Source organism: Diceros bicornis, chromosome 8, assembly GCF_020826845.1.
Source record: "Diceros bicornis minor isolate mBicDic1 chromosome 8, mDicBic1.mat.cur, whole genome shotgun sequence".
NCBI classification, from domain to species: Eukaryota; Metazoa; Chordata; class Mammalia; order Perissodactyla; family Rhinocerotidae; genus Diceros; species Diceros bicornis.
This window is the reverse complement of record NC_080747.1, coordinates 63701426-63726092: the sequence shown is the minus strand read 5'-3', so window position 1 is coordinate 63726092 and position 24667 is coordinate 63701426. Positions and strand designations below refer to the sequence as shown.

General features: G+C 42.1%; 1 protein-coding gene across 8 annotated transcripts in view; it reads right to left on the bottom strand.

Annotated features, from left to right (window-relative positions):
* The window catches only part of FRAS1 (Fraser extracellular matrix complex subunit 1), a 420704-nt gene that overhangs the window by 55019 nt on the left and 341018 nt on the right, over positions 1-24667 (bottom strand). For 6 of the 8 annotated variants that reach the window (XM_058547329.1, XM_058547331.1, XM_058547334.1 and 3 more), the window contains 11 exons: positions 24196-24384; positions 22686-22805; positions 22229-22408; positions 14300-14424; positions 13891-14031; positions 11860-12087; positions 9618-9731; positions 7728-7878; positions 5748-5907; positions 3410-3578; positions 932-1178 (listed from right to left, as the gene is read on the bottom strand). In XM_058547329.1, the coding sequence (XP_058403312.1) occupies positions 932-1178; positions 3410-3578; positions 5748-5907; positions 7728-7878; positions 9618-9731; positions 11860-12087; positions 13891-14031; positions 14300-14424; positions 22229-22408; positions 22686-22805; positions 24196-24384 (1824 nt within the window). Of the gene's footprint in view, positions 1-931; positions 1179-3409; positions 3579-5747; positions 5908-7727; positions 7879-9617; positions 9732-11859; positions 12088-13890; positions 14032-14299; positions 14425-15243; positions 15306-22228; positions 22409-22685; positions 22806-24195; positions 24385-24667 lie in introns of those variants that run through there. The other 2 variants (XM_058547330.1, XM_058547337.1) reach the window with 2 other exon arrangements.

Sequence of the window (24667 nt, the reverse complement as noted above, 5' to 3'; positions counted from 1 at the left end):
ACTTTAAGCAGCAAAGTAATTGTGTCCTGAAGGTAGTATGAGGAACACAGTTCACTGCCTTTCTGAATAAACTTCTGCACGTTAATTCTCAGGGAGAAACAAGCTTGTTTAAAAAAAGAAAGACAAAATAAAATAAAACCCGCCTCTCTGTAAAAATGACTTACTTATTAGTGCTGCTGCGTCCCTGGGTGACAGCCTGCGCTGGGCCCGGCTTGCTGGCCCAGTGCAATCAATGGGGCTTGCTTGTTTTCCAAGTGGCATCGCCAAGGGTTTGCGCTATCTACAGTGTCTGTTACACTCATACTCAGTCAGCAGATTCAGTAAAAAACCTGACATCATCACTTACAGTCATGTTGTGGCTTTGAATGGGGATTTAATTTCCATGTGTTTTAAAGTCTCAATACTGCACATAAATCCATACGATCTTTGTTTTGATTTTCAACGCCTCAAGAACTGCCCTTTATTTCTCACACACAGTTTATTTCTCGTCTGAGCTCTATACGTGACATTCACAAAGGGAAATCTTTAAACATATTTTCTGCCTCCAAGAACTAAGATGGACAGCCAGTTCTTACAAACTGTAACTTCCCTCCTTGGCCAAGGCTAATAAATATTTCATGGATTGGGTGATTGATTAAGAATCCTGAGTTGATTCATGAATAATTTGCAAGGCCAAATATAACCAGTCTTCTAGCCCCATTAAAGAATAAACGGGAGTGCTAACAACTTGAACTAGGAAGAGAAGCCTTCTGATAGTATTCACTATAGGTAGGATTGTTATTAGGGTTGTGCTGGGGATTTAAATGAGTTAATTCACGTAAAGTACTTACACACATGAGTTAATATGGTACATGAGCACTTGGCACATAAAAAGAACTCAATAAATGCTAGCTATTATTATAGCTCCTTGTCATCTTTGGCGCCAACAGACCTTTTCTTTCAATAGGTGCAAACAGAAAACCAGCGCTCTCGTTGACCCGGTAGGTCTTCTTGTCAAACTCTAATGTGGGTTCGTCCTCAGTGTCATTGATAATGACCTTCGCCTGGGTGAACTCTCCTAATAGGGCGTATGCTGGCATGCTGAGCTCCACGGTGAAACTCTCGACATTCTCAAATACGTCATCATCATTGATGACAATGGTGCAGGATTTGGTGTCTTCTCGCTCATCAAACTGCACCTGTCACAAAGGAGACAACAAGGAATTAAGCTGTGCTTCAGCTCCCCCAGAGCATCCTGGGAAAAGAGGACCCACATCCAGTGGGTAGAGCACTGAATGAAACAGCTGGTTTTTCTAGCCCCAACTTCCTGCTGTATCACCTGGAACACCTGGCTACCTCTTCCCATTCTTCATCTGTACATTGGGGCTGATTTACTGTATAGAGACATGGAGGGCAAAGACATCTCCTACTATTTGGTGACTGTAGAAAAACATATAGGTAATTATTCATATTCTGTTTTGTTAATTCACTTGGGATAGCAAGAGTCATTTGATTACTCAGTTCTCCTTCTATTTGTGGCAAGTTCAATTGGAAAGATCTTTGAACTTGGCGTGTGAAGTTCTGGCCTCAAGTCTTGGTTCTGTTACTTCCAAGCTGGGTTAGGCTATGAAACTTTACAAACATCAGATTCCTCATCAGCTAAATAACAATAAGAATACTCCTCGTTCACATATTTATTGGGAGGACTTAAGGAGATAAAATGAAAGTGCTAAGCATATTTTAAAGCACTGAACAAATGCAAGATATTATCCTTATTACCATCACCATATTACTTGTAGAATCAAAACTGACATAGAATCTTAGTGTACTAAATAGTGGAGTTTGAATTCAGAGAAAGTTACATTATGAACAAGTCAGACTGAATTTAACTTTATATTTGACTAAATCCTTTCCCAGTAAGATGGGCTAGATCTACAATGTGAGTGAATTTAGCCTGGTACAAAACAGAGGAATTATTTTATATGCATACAATTGTGAACTTACAGGGATTTACTCTGGTTTTACTTTGCCTAAAAAAAAAGATAAAGATAAAATTTTCAAATGGAACCAGGGCTATGGACTTGTCCAAAACTGAAAAGGCAGGAAAGGGGCCTGGATTGCAGTCTGCGTAAATGGAGACAGCTAAAACATGTAAAAATAGTCATAAATCTGTAGGGACACACAAACCTGAAAAACACATAATTTTCACCAACAGAAAATTACTATTGCATATCTAATAAACAAATCAAATTAAGTTTTACTAAGCTCCACATTTCAAAACACTCCCAACTAAATGAAACACTCGACAGATCTCTATTTAAGATCTAGAACACACTGCCTTTTGTCTCTCCTTGAAAAGCAAAAGTACATGCTCTTTCTTATCTTTGCTAAAAGACTTCTTAGCTTATCTGTTCTTTTCTAATTCCTCCTTTAAATTTGACATAAGAGACCTTAGCTTAGTCTAGCTGAAATGCCTCAAAGAGAGAGCCCACTCTTCTTTACAGAGATTTATGTTGCTATAAGAATAATGAAATTACTGTGAAAAAACATTTAATAAATACCTAATAAGCGTCAGGCATTGTGCCATACATAAAAGAGGACAAATACCGGGCATCCTGCCATAAAGGAGTTTTCTCTAAGTCCCCCTCCTTTCTCTTTTGCTTTCACTTGTCTTTTTCCTCTCTCTCTCTCACACCCCGGCACTAACTACCACCACTGTAACATAGAGACATGTAAATTTATTTCTCTGCTCCAGAACTCTCTGCCCTCCCTACCACCCTATATAGCTGTCAACTCATTATCTCTAAGGCAACTCACACTCAACATGTCCAAAGCAGAGTCAAGATCACCCCCTTATCAAACCTCCTCCTCCTATGGTGTCCCCTCCTAGCAAGGGGCATCACCATCCTCACCTTTCTGCCCCACTATCTAATCCACTGAGAAATCCTATCAATTCTTACTCATCTGTTGAATCCATCTACTTGTCTCCACATTCACTTTATACTTGAAGCCCAAGCTCCCATCATCTCTCACCCAGCCTATACCAAGAGCTTCCCAACTTGTCTCCCTACACTTTCTCTTCCCTCCCTTCAGGTAAAGAAGGTGAGGAGAAAGGAAGAGTTAGGATGTCAGAGGCCGAGTGTAGAACATGATGCCTTGGAGACTATTTTTTGGTCATGAAGCAAAATGTAAAGAACGAGAAGCTAGACAACAACTTAACCTTTGGCAGTTAAAACTTCAATGGAGATTAGACAGACTGTGAAGAACAAAGCACCATGGGAAGAGAACATAGGGAAACTACTTGAGGAAGGATGCCAATGGAGACGGAGATGGGGTAAAAAGAAGTGGGAAGGTGCCGCAGTAGCCTACAACCACATCACAGCCCTGGCCGGCAGTTCGGGAATCAGAGGGCCCCCCCACCCACACCTACCTGGCCAGCATACTCCACATAGTCCTGCTGCCCAGGTTGGGAGCTGACCCCGGAGCTGGAGCTGGCGGTGCCTTGCTCGGTGCGACACAGGACGATGGCATACTGGTTCAGGTTCCCTGTCCTCTGCACTGTGACGCTGACAGATCCCGCCTTCTCACTGACATTGTAGCTAAAAGCACACAAAAAGGCAGTCTCTGAAATTCCACCCCAGGGCTGTGAAGAATCCATTTGTTTATGCCTATCTCTTCTGGTTGGTTATCGGTGTCAGGCAGTTCAGAGAAAAGGAAGTTTGGTTCCTTTCAGAAGCCAGGTTGTAAATTGAGGGAATATGTTCACCTGGGACAGTCACAGCACCAAGGGACCAAGGAAGCTGTGGATGCAGAATCTACCTGCCTCGTCTTCAGAGAGAGCTGCAAGTCAGTCAGAAGATGGACAGCACATAGGAGCTATGCACTTCGTATTTCAGAACACAGGGAGATGACAATCTCCCCCTAATGTGGCAGAGTAATCAGAATAGGTCAGTGGGTTCTTAGGAAGAAAGTGGCTTGGAAGGCAATTAATGACTTAGCCCAGGTGGGAACTGACTGGACCAGACTCAGGAAGTGTGTAAAGGAGCCACGGCAGTGCCAGAGGAAAGAAAACGAGAAGTGGGCCTAGGTAACAAAGGTGTTTAGACAAATGGAGCTCTATGACAATGGGGGAGTGATGGGGTGCTATAGACTAAATGTTTCCCCCTACAATTCAAACCTTGAAATCCTAACCCCAATGTGATATTAGAGGGGGGGCCTTTGGGAGGTGATCAGGTCGTGAAGGTGGAGCCCTCACGAATGGGATTAGTGCCCTTATAAATGAGGCCCCAGAGAGCTCCCTTGTCCTCCCTCCATGTGAAGACACAGCGAGAAGACAACCATCTCTGAACCTGGAATTGGAGCCTCACTAGACACTGAATCTGTCAGCACCTTGATCTAGGACTTCCCAGACTTCAGAACTGTGAGAAATAAATTTTTGTTGTTTGTAAGCCACACAGACTATGGTATTTTGTTATAACACCCCAAACGGACTAAGACACAGGGTTAACTTAGCTTGCTGCTGGGAATTTGTATTGCTTTTGCAAAGTAGGAGGCAAACTATCCTCGTGCTATTAATTCACACTAAATATCTAGGTTGAGAAAAGCCATTGGTGAGTGGGGCCTGAGCTGGGCTTTGTTTCTCACCACTGAGGATGGGCTCTGGAAGGTGCTGTGTCTTGCTGCTGCGAAGTGCCTCTGAGAGGTTAGTGCTCACGGCCAGCTTTGGAACCCTCTGTTCTATTTAGTCCATTAAACGTTAGAGGGTTGGCCAGAAAAAGTGATCAGTGTTATTCAGTTTATTTAATTTTGAAAGAGATACAAACAAGAGGTAAATAACATTAAAACATTACATATATAAGAGCTGATTCTAATTTTCCACTAATTCTCCAAGTGTGTGTGAGTAACAGTGGAATAGCCTATACCTGGGGCACATGAAACCAAGTTTGTACGTTTTCCTTTTCTCCCCTCAAGTTCCAATTTTCATCTGAATTATCATGAAGTCGATTTCTTAGAACAGAGAGTCTCTGAAACGTAGATTTAAAGATTATTTCCCCCACAAAATTTATAATCCCAGTTACAATTTAACCTATAAAATCAGCACCGTGCTTGCCCACATTTACCAAGTGGTGACTGTTTGCCTCTCTAACTCCCCAACGGACTACAAAAGCATCATAAAGAGCTGTCTACATTAAGCTATGAATTTGTCCCTAATGATATACGATCCCATGAACACCACAGGAGCTATGGGAGAATTCAAGTTTGAGAACAGAGAGAATGTAGATGGAAGACAAAGATATTGTTATTGTGGGCCAGTGATTATTTTCAGAACTTGAACGTGTATTTTTTTCCTATCAGTGTCACTAGATCATCTTCTAACCCTTGAAGACAGAAGCAGGAATACTTGCAGGAGAGGCAGTAAAATATAATGGTTGAGATCATTGGGCTTAAATCCTGGTTTTACGGCTTATTAGCTGTGTGACGTTGGGTAGGTTACTCAAGCTCTTTCTGTATCTATTGCTTTGTTATTGTGGCGACAATAGGACTCATCTCATAATTGCAAGTATTAAGAAGATGTACGTCAAGTACCCAGTACAGTGCCCGGTACATACAGTATTCAAGAAATATTTCGTGTGATTATTATTTTTATTATTGTTATCACTCCACCATCATCATCAAATGACTAGACCTGACCCCCAGGGTGCTTCGTCTTGATTTCCTCTACTTACCTGATTGATTTCTCAAGAATGAACACAGAATAACACTCGTACCTGGTATATTTAAAGCTGATGAGGGACCACTGGATATGGAAGACATTGTCGTGGACCACATTGGGTTTACTGTCTTTCACCAGAAACTGAAAACTATCCATCATCTCATGGATCTTCTCCTCATGCAACACGTAACGAATCAACCCCAAGTTCACATCCTCTGAGAGAACAAAGACATTGTGAATTAACCCAGGGATGTCAAGACAGCCTCACAGATTCCCACATCAACACATCCAGTTTATTTGTCTAATGGATTACAGACATAACTTATTTTCCCCCAAACAAAAAGAAATAATAGTCTTAAAAACAAATGTTTCTGCCAGATTTTAAAATAAGATCCTGTAGCTCTACAAAACAAAAGACCTGTCTTTATGTACATGAAGTACACTTATGATGTCATAAAATGAGAATCCCAGGGTCTTAGGGAAAAAGCACTTTAATAAACGTCTACGGAACGTTAGAGGCAAATCTGAGGGCTGACAGAGAAGTCTTTGACCCCATCGTCTGTGTATATCTGCTCATACCCACCCCTGCTTCCTTCTAAATAAGGTTCTTTGAAAGTTGAGCACCAACAAGAAAAGCTGGGGTTGGATTAAAACCGCCCCCACACGAGGCACAGATAAAATGGGGCTGGGAGGGAGCACAAGACTGAGGACAGGGAGAAAAAGGGAAATGTGGTGCATGAATTGTAAGATGCAGTTTTGCAATGACTGCTCCTAATCAGGTCCATCCTCAAAAGAAGTCTAGAAGAGTCTGCTAAGCGTATAAGAAACTGAAATATAAAATGGTCTGCTTGATGTGATTCAAAACAGGAAAATATTTCTGTTGAGCAACCTACCCATGTTGATTTTAATTTCTTTGTTGAAGCTTTAGAAACCAGTTCATAACCGTTAGAGACCAACAATAAATCACACAGGATCACAGATCTTTCATAAAGTCTGGTAGTTGTTTTCAGTTTCTGTTTTTTAAGAAAACCAAGCAGCATCATGTGATCCTTTCCAGAAAACCTGGCCAAAACCTAAAGCAATTTGGGAGTGAGGAAACATGGTACACCAGTCCCCCTTATTCACGGTTTTACTTTCCACAGTTTCAGTTACCCGTGGTCAACCGCGGTACAGAAGCAGACGAGCCTCCCTCTGGCATATTGTCAGAAGTTCGACTCCAGCCTGACGCTACATCACAATGCCTACGTCATTCACCTTACTTCGTCTCATCACATAGGCATTTTATCATCTCATAGCCTCACAAGAAGGGTGAGTGCAGTCCAACAAAATATTTTGAGAGAGAGAGAGGGAGACCACATTTGCATAACTTTTATTACAGTATATTATTATAATTGTTCTATTTTATTATTAGTTATTGTTAATTTCTTTTTTTTTTAAATCCCAGGAACATTTTTTTTTTATAATTTTATTTATTTAGTTTTTTTCCCCCAAAGCCCCAGTAGATGTACGTCATAGCTGCACGTCCTTCTAGTTGCTGTATGTGGGACGCGGCCTCAGCATGGCCAGAGAAGCGGTGTGTCGGTGCGTGCCCGGGATCCGAACCCGGGCCGCCAGTAGCGGAGCACGCGCACTTAACCGCTAAGCCACGGGGCCGGCCCTGTTGTTAATTTCTTACTCTGCCTAATTTATAAATTAAACTTTATCATAGGTATGTGTGTATAGGAAAAAACATAGCATATAAAGGGTTCCATACTATCTGCGGTTTCAGGCATCCACTGGGGGTCTTGGAATGTATTCCCCATGGATAAGGGGGGACTACTATAAAGATGAATTTTTTGTTGCCATAATTCAGAGTAACAGGGAAACAATTCAGAAGAAGTAAAATTCAAAAGTTGGATGATTAGAGACTAAAAGATCTATTTGTTTGCAAATAGGTTACTTGGGGGTAAGTAGCACTAAGTGGTTGTGAGAAAGATGGAGGAGGCAGGAAGAGGGGCATTAGATTTCTCCCATTTCTCAGTTCCCTGAGTCCCACCCTGTGTGAAAGTAGCAGCAGCTCTGCCAGGCTGCAGCTTGTTCTCCACATAGCCATGCTTGGGGCCCGTCGTTATCTCATAGACAAGCTGCGGGTCCTCCGTGTCCGGGTCCATGGTCAGCAGTTCCTTCTTGGTAATCAAGTTGGTTGCCTGGAATAGAAACCCATTAAATTTAATTCCTGAGGTGGGAATAAAGCAGGAACAAGACCCTCTGACTCATATTTAATTCAGTTCAACAATGATTTACTGAGTGCATTTGCTTCATGGAAAACTGTCAGGATTGGAAAGGCTATGAAGATAGAAACCATCCCAGCCTCTGCCCTTGAGGTGGTCACACTTTATTGGGAAAGAAAGGCTCATGAGCAAGGTAACTGTGGCAAAAGCTATAACGGGAGATACAACAAGAGTGCTATACACTTTTTGGGAATGGGAGAGATTAATTCAATCTAGTTTGGGGAAGGAGGGATTTGAGGTGGTGGGACTTGAGTTTGGCCTTGAAAGAAGGCTGGAACTTTGAAAGAATGATACAATACAGGGAAGATGACCACTGTATACCTTACAGGGGTCAATTACAATGCTTGAAATTGAGTAAGATAAATATATTATACCCTAATATTGCTCAAATATATGGCTAAACTTTAATTCACTCATTCATTCATTCAACAAATATTTACTGAGGCAAAACTTTGAGAGAAAAAAGGTGGTTGTCAACAGTATTAAATATTGATAGATTTAGTAAAATAAGGACTTATAAGTAACCTTTCGATTTGGCAAAATAGAGGTCACTGGTGACTTTGATAAGAGTCACTGCAGCGGGATAGAAGTAGGAGGTAGAAAACCAATTGCAGAGTGTTGAGAAGAGAATGTGATGGTTCTGAATGTGGAGAAAAAAATTAAAGAGGACATGAGAGGCATTTGTCTCAATTTTGTTTCATATATTTTACAAATCCCAACCAGTTCAGTGGACAGCTATACACAACAGCTACATATACAACCAACTAATCAGCTCCACGAAGATGAGAAAATCCACATCCTAGAGGGAATACCACACACAAAAGTGAGAAATCAGTTCCAAAACTGAACTGAAGAACTGTGTATCTTTGGTTGGGGATGGGGATTTAATGCTTGTCATGCTACCAAGTGAGAATTATGGCATATCTTATAACGACCAAATTGCGATTTAGGAAGAGAAAGAAATTTCTAAAGTAGAATTCCTCTGAGGACGCTCACCTACGAAAATACTCACTTCCTTCTCATCTATGGCATATTCCAGATGTTTCCCAAAATCCATCCTTCCCTTCTTCAAGTTAACAAGTTTTTAGCTGAGTACCTAGCTTCCCACCTAGAGACTCTCTTTCCCAGCCTCCCACGCAACAGATGGGGCCATATGACCAATTTCTTGCCAAAAGAATATGAGTGCCAGTGACATTAATTTCTGTATCACTTGCTTAAAAAGAAGTTCCCTGCCCTCTCCTTCTCTGTTTCCTCTTCCCATGGGCTGGAATATTGATGAAGAGCTGAAGAGGTTTGGCTGTGCCATCAACAGCAACAACCCAGTGATGGCAGAACAACAAGAAAGAAGGAATCTGCATCTCTGAATGGTCATGTAGAGCCCTAGACTGCCCACTTACTTCCACCCTACATGTGAGGAAAAAAAAAAAACCTTATACCCTGTTTGAGCTACTATATTTTGGGGATCATTTTGTAAGAACACTTTAAACTATAAACAATCCTAACTAAACTCATGGAGCTTGTCAACCTTAGGAAAATCAACTCACTTAGGGAGGGATAAACATGAATTGAATGGAGTTCTATTCATAAGTTATTGTCATGAATGAGGATACAGCCCAAGTTGGTTAGTGTGACTATGGCAGATGGAAAGGCCTTACCTTGCTATCCATATACTCCAGCCATTGTAGCCCCAGGTTGGTAACAATTCTAGGGGTGCCATCATCTACTGGGAGGATGTCTACTAGAAACTGCTGAGGTGCTGCAGTCATCATCTGTGGGGGAGCCAAAAAAGAGAACTCACCATTCACAGACATCTGAAATAACATTAGGTCCAGGACCTACAAAGCTGGAACACTTGAAATCTGTTGACACTTCAGAATGGGCAACTGAGCCAATTTCCATCATTTATCACCACTTAGCATAAGGTTTAAGTGAGAATGCTGATTGATCAAGTGGGAACAACATGAGAAGAAAAGCAAGACACAAGTGGCATTCTTGCTGGTATTAACACCTGCTGTGGATGTTGCCTATCACACACTTATGCGTTCTTTAGTTGAGTTCAATATTGCCCTGAGGTAGAGCAATAAACAAAATATTTTCCTTTCAATAACTCTTGCTAAACTTTTCATGAGAGGCAGATGAAAATCATTATTAAAATGTTAATGTCAAAGTCTCCAGGTGGGATTCTGCCAGATGTGAAAAGAGGTTTCACGGGAAGAAAACTCTTCTTTTTTTTCTTTCCTTTTTTTTGAGAAAGAACTGTCCACATGGGGGAAAGGGGCAGAAGAAATCCAGAATAAAAGCATTTGGGGGAATAGTGAAAAGAAATTTTGGTTTATAATTTCATTCTTACACAGATACACACACATGTACCCACGACACATACACGGTGAGTCCGACCAAGCACTGTTTCTGAGAGGGCAAAGCAAGCCAGCATACAGGGCAGCAAGATGCTGGCTTTTCAATGTTCTACAACGCTCCTTCTAAATAATTTCCATTTTTAAAATAACACAGTCGCTCTAGAGACCTGCTGTGACCTTTTATGCTTGTTGGAGAGGTAGCCGCCTTGCTGATTCATCCCGAAATCTTTTTTCTCTTCTGAAAGTCAAACTAACTGGGGAGCAGCTACAGTTTCAGGGAATAAAAATGAAAGCGGTGACCAGCCAGGTGGTGATGCAGTGCAGACACTGAAAATGCAGAGAAATCCCCAGAGCCATCCCACTGACACCTCAGCCAACTGAGAATGACCTTCTCACAGGCCATTTGTCTCTAAAGGATGCAGGAGGATCTTTCTTCCAAGAAACGGATCACTTCCCTTCATCATCAAAGTAGAAAAGGATCTCTGCAGGATGGAGGAGCTGACCCTTTGTTATCCTGGAAATAAAGTAGGGTGTGGTCATGTTGCTCACTGAAACTGATTCTGCCACCAGACACGGGTGCGTGAGGTGTGGGCATTTCCATGGGCCCACCTGTCAGCAGAGTTGCATTTATGTCCAGGGGAGGGTTAGGGGACTGCAGGAGACTTGGCTAAGGAATGAAGGAAGCAGTGAAAATGGCAGGGAAGGTTGTGGAAGGCTATCTTAAAGTTTCTTCCCCACATCTAGATGTTAGAAGGGAGCAATTCTCTCAAGGAAGTAAAGCTTGACAGCTGCATGACCTCAAGAGAAAAGCATCTTTACCTGTTCCACAAGCTGGCGCTAAAATGATGACCATGATGATGATTACAGCCACAGTTTATGGGATGTTTCCTGTGTAAGGCACTGGGCTAAGTGCTTTATGTACGTCATGAGGGTAGATACCATGATACCATCCCCGATTTACAGATAGGGAAGCTAAGGCTTAGAAAGGTTAAATGACTTAGAAAGACACTCAGTTAGTAAGTGACAGAGCCAGAATTTAAATCAGTGTCTTTGGATGCAAAAGCCATATTCTTAACCACTGTTATTCTTCACGACCCTGAGAAACTCTGGGTGGAAGAGAGGACGTATAAAAGAGAAAGACAACCTAGAACCATATGATATTACTGAAAAACCAGATGAGAGAAAAATTAAAGGAGTAAAGAGTGGGTGAAAAGGAAAGGAGAAATAATACCAGTAATAAAACAATAACTATCAGCTGTGATTGTGAGTGCTCACTATTAGCCAACAGTGTTAACCACTTCATGTGGATTACCTCCTTTGATCCTTAGACTAATTGAAGCTGGTGATGACTATTGTACCCATTTTATAGATGAAAAGCTGAGGTTTAGAGAAGTTAAGCAACTCGCCCAAGGCCAATTAGTAAGTGACAGAACAAGACCTCAAACAATGCTATCCTTGGCCTAAAAATGCCATGTTCTGCTTCCAGACAACCTCTGGCATGCTTTGCTGTGCCTCCTTCTCCATTGTCTTTGCCCCTCACCTCTTTTCCTCCTTCTTCAATTATAAAGAAGGGATTTGTCCCATCAGCAACGGTGAAGGTGAACCGGTCTTTGAGGGAGTTGCTGCCATCGTGGCTGTAGCTGACTCGGTTCTGGTAGACATCTTCCATGGTGAAGATCGAGGTGTGCTGGAAATGCTGCCCACTGGTGGTGCGCTCAATGGCGCCATGGCGTGGGGGCTGCACAATGGTGAATGTGACAGACTCAGCCTGTCAAGGAGGTAAAAAGCAAGAGGAGAAGGGAAGTACATAACAGAAACCAGATGTGTGAGTGATGGCCAACGGGTGGTCAAGGGCAGCCAAACCTAAAGACATTTATAAAATAAGGATCGCATTTTCTATAATTTATAGATACCCAAAATAGAGCTAAGGAGAGAAACTATATTGGTTACCACAATTGAAGTTATATTCTGGTGCCTTCAGTTATACGACTCAGACATTTAAATTTTTCCTTTAAGGGCCATAAGGGAAAATCTGAATTTTTTTTATTGATGTCAGAATAGTTTATAACATTGTGAGGTTCCAGTTGTACATTATTATTTGTCAGTCACCATATAAATGAGCCCCTTCATCCCTTGTGCCCACCCCCCAATTCCCTTCCTCCTGGTAACCACCAAACTGTTCTCTCTGTCCATGTGGAAAACATGAATTTTTAACCTCCACCAGGATGATAGGAACTGGACCTTTTAAAAGTATTTATTTCCTTTCCATCCATTTCCCCTCACTTTTCTAAAACTCTTATATACAGAATCCCAAATGCATCAGAACAGAAGGTAATTTCCCATTTCTAATAGGAGAGTCTAAAATGACATGTAGAAGGAAAAACAAAGAGGTAGAAAACCCACTGAAGACTTTCCAGTGATTTCCCACCAACTTAGAATAAAATGCAAAAGCCTGACCTGGGCCAACAAGGCCCTCTGTGACCTAGTCCCAGGGGTCCTCTCTGGCCTAATTCTTCTCCTCTCCTGCTTGTTCACTGAGTTCTAGCCTCTTGGCTTTTGTTGCAGCTCAAAGTTCCAAACAAACTTGACCACAGGGCCTTTGCACTTCTGACTCTTCTGCCCACAGAGTGATTCTCCCAGATAACTGCATGGCTTGCTCTTCCGCTTCATGACACCTCTGCCCAAATACCAGCTTCTCAGAGAGGCCTTCCCTGACCACTGTCTAAAACAGCACGTCCATCTCTCATCTCGCTTTATTTTTATTCATAGAACTTATCATATCTGACATGATATTCTATGTTCCTTCTTTCTTTATTGTCTGTCCCCCTAACCAAAGGTTGAAAACTCCCTAAGGCTGGAACTTTATCTGTTTTGTTCACAGATCTGTCTTTAGCATATAGATTAGGGCCTGGCCCTTAGTACGAAATAAATACTTGCTGAAAGAATGAGTAAATGAGTGAATGAGTGCTGGCCCAGGCAAAGGTATACAGAACTAATTAATAAGTGCTGTACTCTTTCATGGGAGCTAAATCATGTCAGCCCGTTAGATACTTCAATCTGAAAGCATCATGAAAAAGAATGAGAGTTTAGTCTCTACACACCCTGTTTTACCGTATAAAGCCTAGTTGTTTGAGGATGCTCAAATTGTAATAATTAGTTATCATCCAGAGAAGTCTAGATGAAGGAGGGAAAATAGATGGAAATGTGTATAGGTGCAGAAAATCCTTGCTCCTTCTAGTAAGGAGTAATAAAAACATTGGATAAAATGTCATCTACTTAATTTTCTATGAATCATGATAACAAGTCAGCATGTTAAAAGGATTGTCACATGTCATCAGGGGAGAGGATGAATATATTTAGGGTTTCAGAAATTGTTTTTAAACCAATTTGATCTCAAATGTGTTAGTTTCTCTTTTCCAGAAGGCCATGGTATCTTCTGGTTTTTACTCCTTCGAGGATGCTTGCACTAACCTCACCACTCTGCCCTACCCTCAGGATGCAAGTCATAAAGCAACAGATGCTAGTAGATCAGCCTCTCATTCAGTCAGAGAAGCCAGGGGAGTGTTCTTACCTCTGTATCCGCATCCACAGCCTTGAGCTCAAACTCTGTGATGGTCTTCCTCACACCCTCCTGTACCCGCATCCCCAAGTTCTGTACAACGGGCAGCGAATCATCCACAGGGCGAATAGTAATATGGAAAGTCTGAGTCACCTAGAATGGCAGAAAGCGCAGGTGGAACACTTGCCCCGAATAAAGGTAGGGGCTCTCTACTTTCCATTTCACACCATTCCTGGCATGATGGACTGACCAGGAACCCAAAAGTGAGTTCTCTTTGGCAAGAGCCCCAGGAGCAGTCAGAGGTTGGCCGAGAGTAGAGGGAAATGAAGCTCTCATAGCACAGTCTCTCTGCAGACTCCACTCAAAGAAGACTCTGCTGAATCAATACCCATTCAAGGAGGGAATCAAGTTCCTCACCTACCTCATTGGCTCCATCAGAGAGCGTAAAGGTGAAGGCATCTGAATGTCTCTCGGCCTCACTGGAATGGATATACTGAACGTTACGTGAAGTCAGGTCAGCTTGAGTAAAGGAACTAATCTGGATACCTAGCAAAAGGAGAATACAGAAACAGGGAAAGGATGTCAAAACGCTAGCCATATTTCCAAGGCTAGGGAAACGTCATACTCTCACCAGATAGTCTTTTGTATTTTCATTATGGCATTTATGTGCTTTTGTCTAGGACCTTGTATTAGAGTTGTTGGCATATTTTTTTCCTACAACAGCATATGTTCTGTGGTAGCATATGTTAACATAATTATCTAGGCTGCTATATGCCAAGCCAACAGCAGGTGCTCAGTAAATGTTACTCTCCTTTCTCTTGGGGTTTACATACACAGGTCAAATCTGTGAAAGGTACAGCCATTGCTTTAGTCTCCAGACTCCTCTCTCAAGTTTTATATTCCTCCATAGCTTCATAGTCCTCTCTGAAAACCTGCCCTAATTTTTAATATTGTGCAATGGTTTAGCTTTTGAATGTTAGAGTCACAGGGCTTGGCTAAACATGGCCTTGTTTCTGTGATTGGTGAGCCATCCCTGGTGTACCTAATTTTGTCGGATACTCTTCAAGGTCCCTTTCAACTCTCAGGCCTATGATTCTAGCTTCTCCTGTATACCACTTCAGTCAGGCTGGCAGTAACAAAACTTACTGCCTGACTTTGGGGTTTGAGCAATCATTCTACAGCAACTTTAAAACAACCTAGAAAACCAGTGTCCTTTAATAACATGATATAGAGAAAATGTTATTTTTTTTTTCAGTCATTTTAAAACAAAAAAAATCTAGTGATTTTAAATAATGCTAAGTTATCCCACAAATGAATAACATTTCTATGTTTTTAAATGTCCAACAACATTTAGCAAAACAGCCCAGAATTCTTGCTTCTTTCTTAGGGCTTCTGTGACTCATCCTCTGACCCATCCTCAGCCAAGACTGAAACAAAAATCACATCTTTTAGTCTCTCAGCACAAATTCCTTCCTTCTGATTCTGGGTGTTGGGGTATTAATCCATCTAATCTAGCCCTTTGGTTTGGTCCTGAAATTCACTTGCTGCTCCCTGGGATTTATTATTTGTCATTGTTAATCCTGGCAAAATCAGTTCGGCTTTTCTGTAAAACAACAAAGAGATTCTACTTGGACTCTTTCATGTTCAACTGTGACATCAATATAACTGCTTTATCTTTTTTAAAAGAATCAACCCGCATTGTTTACATTTGCATCTCTCTTTATCATCTGAAAATTGTCACCCAGATACAATAGCCTCCTGAATATTGGGGCATTAATTTTTTGATGAGGCATTTTATATTTCTGTGCTTGCTACATCAGCTCTTGACAGGCAAGAAATGTAGCCCCCTGTCTTATTGCTTTGTCTTGTGGCTCTCGACAGAAATCCATACCATTTTTTAAGAATTTAGTAACTTTAGACTGGCTGAACTGAGAAATTTAAATCTCTTCCCCTGCTGTGAATCCATCCTCACGGCTCATGGGGAAATACTTGTCTGGATTCTCACAATCAACTGGTCACCAAATTCACTGTTCCCTTTATGAAAGTCTAAGACTGACTAAGAAAGGTGATAGATTTTTTCCTTCCTCTTGGGAAGGAAGCTCTGGGATTGATCTTTTCTTAAATATTTTTATTAAGAGGAAACTTACATATAATAAATTGCACGTTTAAAACGTATAATTTCACGTAAGCTTTGGCACATCCATGAAACCATCACCTCAATCAAAATAGTGAACATATCCATCATCCCAAAAGTTTCCAACTGACACTGTAATCTTTCCATCTTTCCCTTTCCTATTCCCTACCCTATCCCAAAGCAATAAATGAACTGCTTTCTGTCACTATAGATTGCTTCGCATTTTCTCTAATTTTTTATAAATAGAATCATGCAGTATGTACTATTTCATGCATGATTTCTTTCACTTAGTATAATTATTTTGAGATTCACCCACATTGTAACATGTATTAATAGCTCATTCCTTTTTATTGCTGAGTAGTATTCCATTGTGTGGATATATCCTAATTTATCCATTCACCTGTTGATGGACATTTAGGTTATTTCCAGTTTGGGGCTATTACAAATAAAGATGCTACAGTCATTTGTGCACAAGTCTTTGTGTGGACATAAGTTTTCACTCTTCTTGGGTAAATCTCTAAGAGTGGAATGGCTGGAATATATGTTAGGTGTATACTTAACTTTTTAGGAAACTGTCAAACTATTTTCCAAAGTGGTAGCACCATTTTCCATTCCCACCAGCAGTGCATGAGAGCTCTAGGCTTGATCATAGTGGGCCTTTCCCAATTCAGCCAAGCAAACAAAGAACACCTACCATGTGCAGAACACTATTTCAGGCTTGCTTATATTTATCGAGTTTTATTGTTTAACAACTCTGGGAATTGCATATTATCTTCATTTGTATAGATTATGACACTGGAATAAAATCAGAAAAGCAATGTGACCTATCCAAGGTCACACAGCTAAGAAGAGGGCAGAGCTGAGACTGGACTCAAGACTGTCTAACCCCAGAGTTTATGCCTGCTAGTAGTACATTTGTAAAACTCATCTAGCCTTTTCAGGTCAGACAAGGAGCCTCTTGGATTTCATTCTTATCCTTTAATTTTTTTTCCAATATAAAATTAATACATGCTTACTAAAAAAAATGTGAAAAATACAGAAAAGTAGTAAAGAATCACAAAACAACTCAGATCTGAAATGTTATATTGTAATATTTTTGAATTGAATTGTTTCTTCTAGAATACTTTATTGGCTATAACCTTTTTCTTGTCTAAAATATTGATTTTGATAGGGTATTTAATTTTATCATTTAAGTGCTATCCATATTTAAGCGCCAGAGGGTAACAAGCTGCATCTAGAATGTAAGCTTCAAGAGGACAAAGATTTTTGTTGTTTCTTCATTAATGTGCATTTAGAATAGTGCCTGGCACACAGTGGGTATTCAAAACATATTTGGTGAATGAATTTAGTTCCCTTACTATAATCGATATCTAAGAGGTCCTATTGAGCACAGATTTTCAATTTCTATATGCTTTTTTTTAACTTTAGCTTCTGCTAATTGGGTATTAGACTTCAGCTACTCACTCGCCAGCAAGATGATGTTTCTAATAACATATTGTCTCTACTGGCTGTCACAGTAGGTAGTTACTGTTTGAAATATCTAGAAGGCTTTTAATCCCATCGAAGGTGTTTTCAGTCACCAACCTGCTGGCTAAACTATGTATCTGGCAGTGTTAGGGAGACCCACATTAACCCTGTCAGTTTTTCCAATTTCCCTGGAGGGCTAACACGTTAGAGAAAGTTCAGTCCAGGTCAGCGAAATGTTGCGGGAATAAAGCATTTTTAAAGAAATTGCCTTCCTAATAGGATGTTAGGTGATGGTCTTGCCCTGCCTGCTTTCAGCACAGCTGTGGATGGCTCTATGTCGCCTGTGTCCCACCTCAAGCTCATGCTGTGGGAGACTCAGCTTTTCTGTTCAGATTTTCTTCACAGCTTCCTGTTACGGGTTGAATTGTGCCCTCCCCCCACCAAATTCATATGTTGAAGTCCTAACCCTCAGTACCTCCCAATGGGACCTCATTCGGAAATAGGATCCCGGCAGATGTAATTAGTTAAGATGAGGTCATTATGGTGGGCCCTAATCCAACATGACTAATGTCCTTATAAAAGGGGAAATTTCAACACAGGCACACACGTACAGGGAGAACGTCATGTGAACACGAAGATGGCCATCTATGAGCCAAGGAGAGAGGCCCCGAACAGATCCTTCACTCAGAAGGAACCAACCCTGCCGACACTATGATCTCGGACTTCCAGCCCCCAGATTTGCGAGACGATAAATTTCTGCTGTTTAAGCTGCACAGTCTGGTACTTCGTTACGGCAGTCCTAGCAGACTAATTTACCTCTGCTCTCAGGGAGAACCCAAACTAAGACAGCAGGTGTCTTACTGAGAGAGGCGGAGATAAAGATGAAGCCAAAGAACACTTGTGCTAAAGCACCCCCTCTGGGGCTTCTTTCTTGACTCATCCCTACCCCTTTCTTAAGTAAAGCTCGCTTTCCTTTGGCTCCACTGTCCTCTGTCATGTTGCTGTCACAGCTACTGACACATATTTTCCCTATTTGTTTACATGTCTCCCACTTCCAAAACCTAAGTCTTCTCCTGCAACAGCTACTCAAATGTTTGGTGAAGGTGAGAACCGGTGCTGTGCTGGAGACTGCTATAGCCCAATATTACTCCTCCCCTACTTAAAAAATACAGCTCCTGACTATTAGCTCAGAACTGGATGCTCAGTTAGGGACTGCATGTCCAGCCACCTCACAGCTTGGTGTGACTATGTTCTTGCCACTGGGTATGATCAAAAGGGATGTGTGTTCCTCTAACAGTACTCCTAAAAAGGAAATGGATGTGGGCTCCACTGGTCTTGCCTCCCTTACTGCTGGCCAGGGGCTGACAGCATCTCCAGTAGTGGTTGGACCAGAAATGGGAGCCTCATATTGAAGATCACTGAAACACGTCAGGCCCTCTGGGCCACCTGCCTCTGGACTTTTCTGTTAGGGAAAATAAACTTTTTGTTAAAGGCACCATACTTTGGAGTCTCTTTATTCCAACAGCTTAGCTTCTATCCTAATAATATAATTCCTTACTCTGATTTCCCAAGAAAAAGAGAGCCTTAGGGTCCCTGACATGAGGGTGTAGCCCCTTAACCTTGAAAAGAGCACACACGGGGATCAGACCCTCACATTAGACTCTCCTCAATGGTAGGAGGCTCCTGTCAGTCTTCTGCATGGTTTGCATAGGCATACGGCTCCCTATATCTCCTCAGGGGAAGAAAAGAGGATCCTCACACATTTTCTGTCTATCTAAAAAGAACAATCAATTACAACCAGCTGACCAAGGAAGACAGCATGAGAATAAGTCCACTTCATAGTTAACCATCAAGAGGGTGTGTGCAAGCCCTGGTGGCAAATGATAATTCCAAGAGGCATCTGGTCCCAAAATAGCTCAGTGCCTGCACTACAGACACTGGCCTAGAAGTTGCTCTGCTCTTCTCAGAAAGAACAGGCCCCAGCCCAACCCCAACTCCTGGTAGAGCCATCCTCACCCACTGAGACAACTGGGATGAGGTGCTGCTGCATTTCTCTAAGCTGTAGCCAGCTGCCTTAAGAGAGGATGATAAGTAACCAATATGTAGCTCCTCTGAAGGGAGATCTTTCACATTTAAAAAGAATCAAATTCATGAATATTTTCTCACTTAGGGGAGACGGGGAAGGAGAGAATGCTGATTAAATGCTACGAAAAGGACTCAGAGTGGGGTTGGTGGTGAGGGAGGAGCAGGGAAGCCCTGTCCTATTAGCAATGGGGAGGGACCCCCAAGAATAATGGGGAAGGGACTGGATCCTGTATCTGATCTACTTAGCATTACTAGAAACAGGCGTATCAAGAAAAACTGGTGGGGGCAGGAGATGACATGGATTAGGGAGTCAAGCCTGGTGGAAAAGTTCAGGTGAAGGAAGTGTCCCAGATAAGGGGAGCCCTCCCTCTATTTTGAGAGGCTATTTTCCCAAGAGGAGGGAGAAGTGTGATCACCAATGGATCGCTCCCTAAACAGCACTGGCCTGGTCTTGGCAACCAGAATTTAAGTCCAGTGAAGGCTGTGCCTGTAAAAACAGAAAAGGCAAATTTGGAGCAGCCTCACACAGGACTCGACACCACCTGGGTCAGAAAACACCGAGGGCTAGGACTTAGCAGCAGGTCTGCAACCAGCAGTGCCTTGCGTGACGCTCAAAGCCTTTCAAAGCTCTGTGCAGTGTGGATGCAGTTGCCCAATACAACAGCCAAGAGTTGGCCCTTTCATCTTTGGAGAGATACAATCAGCAACCTGACAGAATTCTGGCAGAAGCAATTAGCTCATGAATTAGTTATCAAATATCTCATGCAGCCAAGAGTGCTGGTCTTGGGAGTGCTGATTTGCATACTTCTCCCAGGAACTTCAGGACAAAATGGTAGGCCGCCTGCTTTAATTTGCATTAGAGAGTTTGGCCAATCTGTCCATCCTTCCCTACACCCTCCCATCATTTGAGCACAACACTCCCTCCTCCACCATCACCCTGGACCCAGACATGATCTGCCTCCCTCACCTCCTCCACTGATCACCTTCCACCTCTCCAAGCTCATCCCCACTGCTCTCTCCCTGATTTGCTCTGAAGCAGCCACACTGGCCTCCTTGCTGCATCCGAAACGTGATGTGCCTGGCTGATCCCTCTGTCTGGAAAGCTCTTTCCTCATATATCAGCTTGGCTGGCTCTCTCACTTTCTTCAGATCTCTGCTCAAATGTCATCTTGTTATTAGGGAAGCCTTCCCCCACACCCTTGCTCCCTGCACCTTGGGAATGTCCTTGTTTCTCCCCCAACACTCATCACCATTGACATCTGATATATTTGCTCACCTGTCTGCTTCCTGACTGCCTTCATTAGAAAGTGAGTACCATCAGGGCAGGTATTTCCCCTGTTTTGCTATTTCCCTAGTTGAATGAATGAAGAATCTGTAACCTAAAATTCAAAGTAAAGCAATGAAGATCTAAGTCTCCTGCAAGCTGTGACTGCCTCTATGACATACAAAATAAAGACAATTCTCCCTTTAGATTATTTACTAAGCAAGTATCTCTTGTCCTTCACATCTATTCAGCTGCTAGATTCTACAGGCTCTCCCTCTGAAATTCCTTCCTTCCTTCTTTCCTCCCGCCCTCTCCTTTCCTTCCTCCCTCACTTCCTCCCACCACTATTGTTGATTGAATACTTACTAGGTACCAGGTATGATGTCTTACATTATTCTCATCTTACTATTCCCACTACTGCCCCTCTAGGTGAAGCCTCACCACCTTCTACCTGGCCAAACGTGAAACTTCCTAACCACTGTCACTGTCTCCTTTTTCCTTCTTTCAGTTCACCCTGTTGGACACTAGATGAATTTCATTTCCCTTCCCTGCTCAAAATTCTGCAATGCCTCCTTATTGCCTATTGAATTAAATAGCGATTACTTATCCCAAATTTGAAGACCGCCCCCCCATAAAATCTCAATCTACCCATGAGACCCATCTACTACTATTTTCAGAATATATGCTTTAGCTTAACTGGCCCACTCACTATTTTTTGAATGTGCCCACAAGCTGTTCTCATCTCTGGAAATAATACAATTTCTGTCTGCTCGAACTTTGTCTTCCAAGGGCACTCATAAATGCCACTGCAGTGCACATTCCCACCCAAGGTAGCCTCTCCCACTTTGAACTCCTATGACACCCGGTTTGTACAGTTCTTAAAACACCTGCCATCTTCTTCCCTGAGCTATGGTTATCTGCAGAGTTTCCTTATCTCATCCAGTAGAGAATTCTGGAGGGTGAGGATTGTATCTTATTTATCTTTTTTTTCCCCTTGCAGCAGCTAAACTGGAATCTTGCTCAATACACAGGCTCACTTGCTATTTGTTGAAGTGAATTTTTAAGCACAGTTCATTGCACCATGCCAGGTGTTCAAAGACTTCAGAAGAAGAACAGAGTGCAGTGTTTGCCCTAAAGGAATTGACACTTTAGTTATGGAGACAAGATGGCTGACATAAAATTGCAATTTTTTATTCAACCTTCTGCAAGTAATTATTGAGCATCTACTGTATGCTAGAAGTATAATGCAAGGCAGTATAAGGTGGTCAAAATTAGTGATGCAGAAAATAAATACTAAAAACGGCAGATTCTAGGTGTACGTGTACACATGACGTGGCTTCCCCACCACACTTACTAAATCCCAACTTTTGGTTTCATGAAGCAAGAGATGACAGGCTTACCCGGTGATGCTGCGTGTTCCAGGTGGCCCAGCTGGGGCTGTCTGGTGATTCTGTAGATCAATTCCGCAGGCTCACTCTCGTGGTCAGTGGCAGAAAGCTGCAGAGTAGTGATTTTCTTCACTGAGTTTTCATCCAAGACCAGCCCTTTGTTGGTGGTGATGACTGGTGGGGATTTGTCTTCTGAAAATATCAGAAACAGTGTTTTGAAATGGGATCTTTTCAGCATCCTTTCTTCAATTCTAGACCTGGTGCCCAGGGGTAAGATCAGAATAGTTCTTAGGCCTGTCCCTCAGAGAGTGCACCAAGGAGCCAGAGCTTTGCACAATAGAGGGGATATGATTTCCAGATTTCCATTCCAGCTGGGTAAAGGAAAGCCTCTAGCCTCAAGGTGAGCACAGTGTAGACTACATAATCTCAGAACTGCTGGAGTATTTTCAGAAACCCAATGCCCCCTTACCCAAAACGCTGATGGAAAATGACTGGTCAGTCAATTTGTTGCCTTCTTCATCAACCACATCAAATTTAAAAGCAAAGTTCCCTCTAGATTCTCCTTTTCCATGACTGTATTCTACCCGGCCTATAAAAAGGACAAAAAAAGCAAGATTTGCTATCAGTGCTTTCTGCCCTTATTTCTGAACTCTGAGGTGGGAATTCAATTGGTATTCACACCAATGAATCAGTTAACACCTTCCTCACGTTGATGTTGCTTTAGACATTTTAATCTAAAGTTTCATTTCCTCCCTTTCCTCTCCCACTATTGAATTCCTCATAATCAAAGACCCCCTTCATACTAAAATCATCCCAGGGAGCACTGCTTACGGTTGTAGCTCAGCTTTTGTGAAAGATTCTAAGGAAATCTCACGAATAACTAGATCAGAAAAATTGCCCACATGGAAAATGTGCACTGACCGCACCCACAGACTCTGTTATATATCCACGTCACAGGGCAAGAGGACACAGCCACATTCTCCCAGGACTCGCCACTCCCATTTCCCAGTACAGCCTTAAATCACTTTTGGAATAACGTGAGATATAACCAACCAGCAAATAAATAGATAAACAAAATAAATAAACTCTACATAGAAATCAAAAGGATTCAAGGGGAGAAGTGCAATGTATTACATTGTTGTTAACCCACACAACATCACTTCTTGGTATCTCTCAGTGAAATATAACCAAACATCTGGGAAGAGGTGCCTGGTCTCATTTTTTAGGAAGAGACAATGAGGCAAGGAATAGTTAAGGAATTACTGTCCCTTTGCCTATTCTATCCCTTTCCAATGAGAATTCAGCTGCTACCAACTTTAGGTATTATGCATGGACAGGACCCTTTTTTCTGCTCCTCAGGGGCATATTTCCACCTCTAAACGGAATTGCACATCATCACATGACTTTGGATTACGTTTCCCCAATATGTGACTTTCCCCCCCTTTTTTACCCTGAAAGCACCATACGGTAACTACGTAGCATTTAACATTTATGCTTTTCCATTACATCAGCATTTCCTGGAGGAGGGATGAGCTATGTAATCTCCCCCAGGCAGCTCCGATTTATGCCCTTCCATTTTGCTTAGTTCATTAACTTGTGCTCTTTGGGGAGCTGAAAAGAGATATAAATTGTTCACCTAAGGCAAGCATAATTTTCACTATAATCCATCCCAATTCACTCCTTTCTTCTTTCTCTCTCACACACTTTTTAGCGTCATAGCAAGTCAAAATGATTTTTTTCTTCCATAATAGCCCCAAATTTCATTAATGCTACATCAAAGCATGCATACATTTTAGCAAAGGATAGTTTTTTTAAAACAAAAAATTAAGGAGACAAGAAAGAATGAATGAAGTTATAATGCAGCTCTTATTCAAAGAGTGTACAGTTTACTGCCATAGGCTACCAGGCATTTAACTGCCATTTTACTAGTGTGGGTGGAGTTCGTGGAAGTGTGTGTAGGCAGAAGAGAACTGGCTGACCTTGGCTAATGTCAACCTGGGTGAAACTTCGGATGGGGCCTTGAACAGAGATTTTCTCCAAGTTGTCATGCTTTACCATCTGCAGGCGCCCTGCACTAGGGTCTTCCTTCATGATGTATATCACCTGATGGTCATCTGAGTCAGTATCTGTCACTTTCAAGTGCTGTTCTGTGATGCGTGCTCCAGATCCTGGAAGAGAATGGGAGAATAGGTCATTCTCCATCATTTCCTTTGAATAGAATGTCAGATGATTTTAGGAGACTGGAGACTAAATTATCACGCATTCCCTGGGTCCAAGCAAGTACCAAGTGCTTGCCCTTCTGTTTCCAGTTGAATAAATTTTAATTTCTCTAAACGAAATAGTCCCGGGGCCGGCCCGTGGCATAGCGGTTAAGTGCTCGCACTCTGCTGCTAGCGGCCAGGGGTTTGGATCCCGGGTGTGCACCGATGCTCCACTTGTCAGGCCATGCTG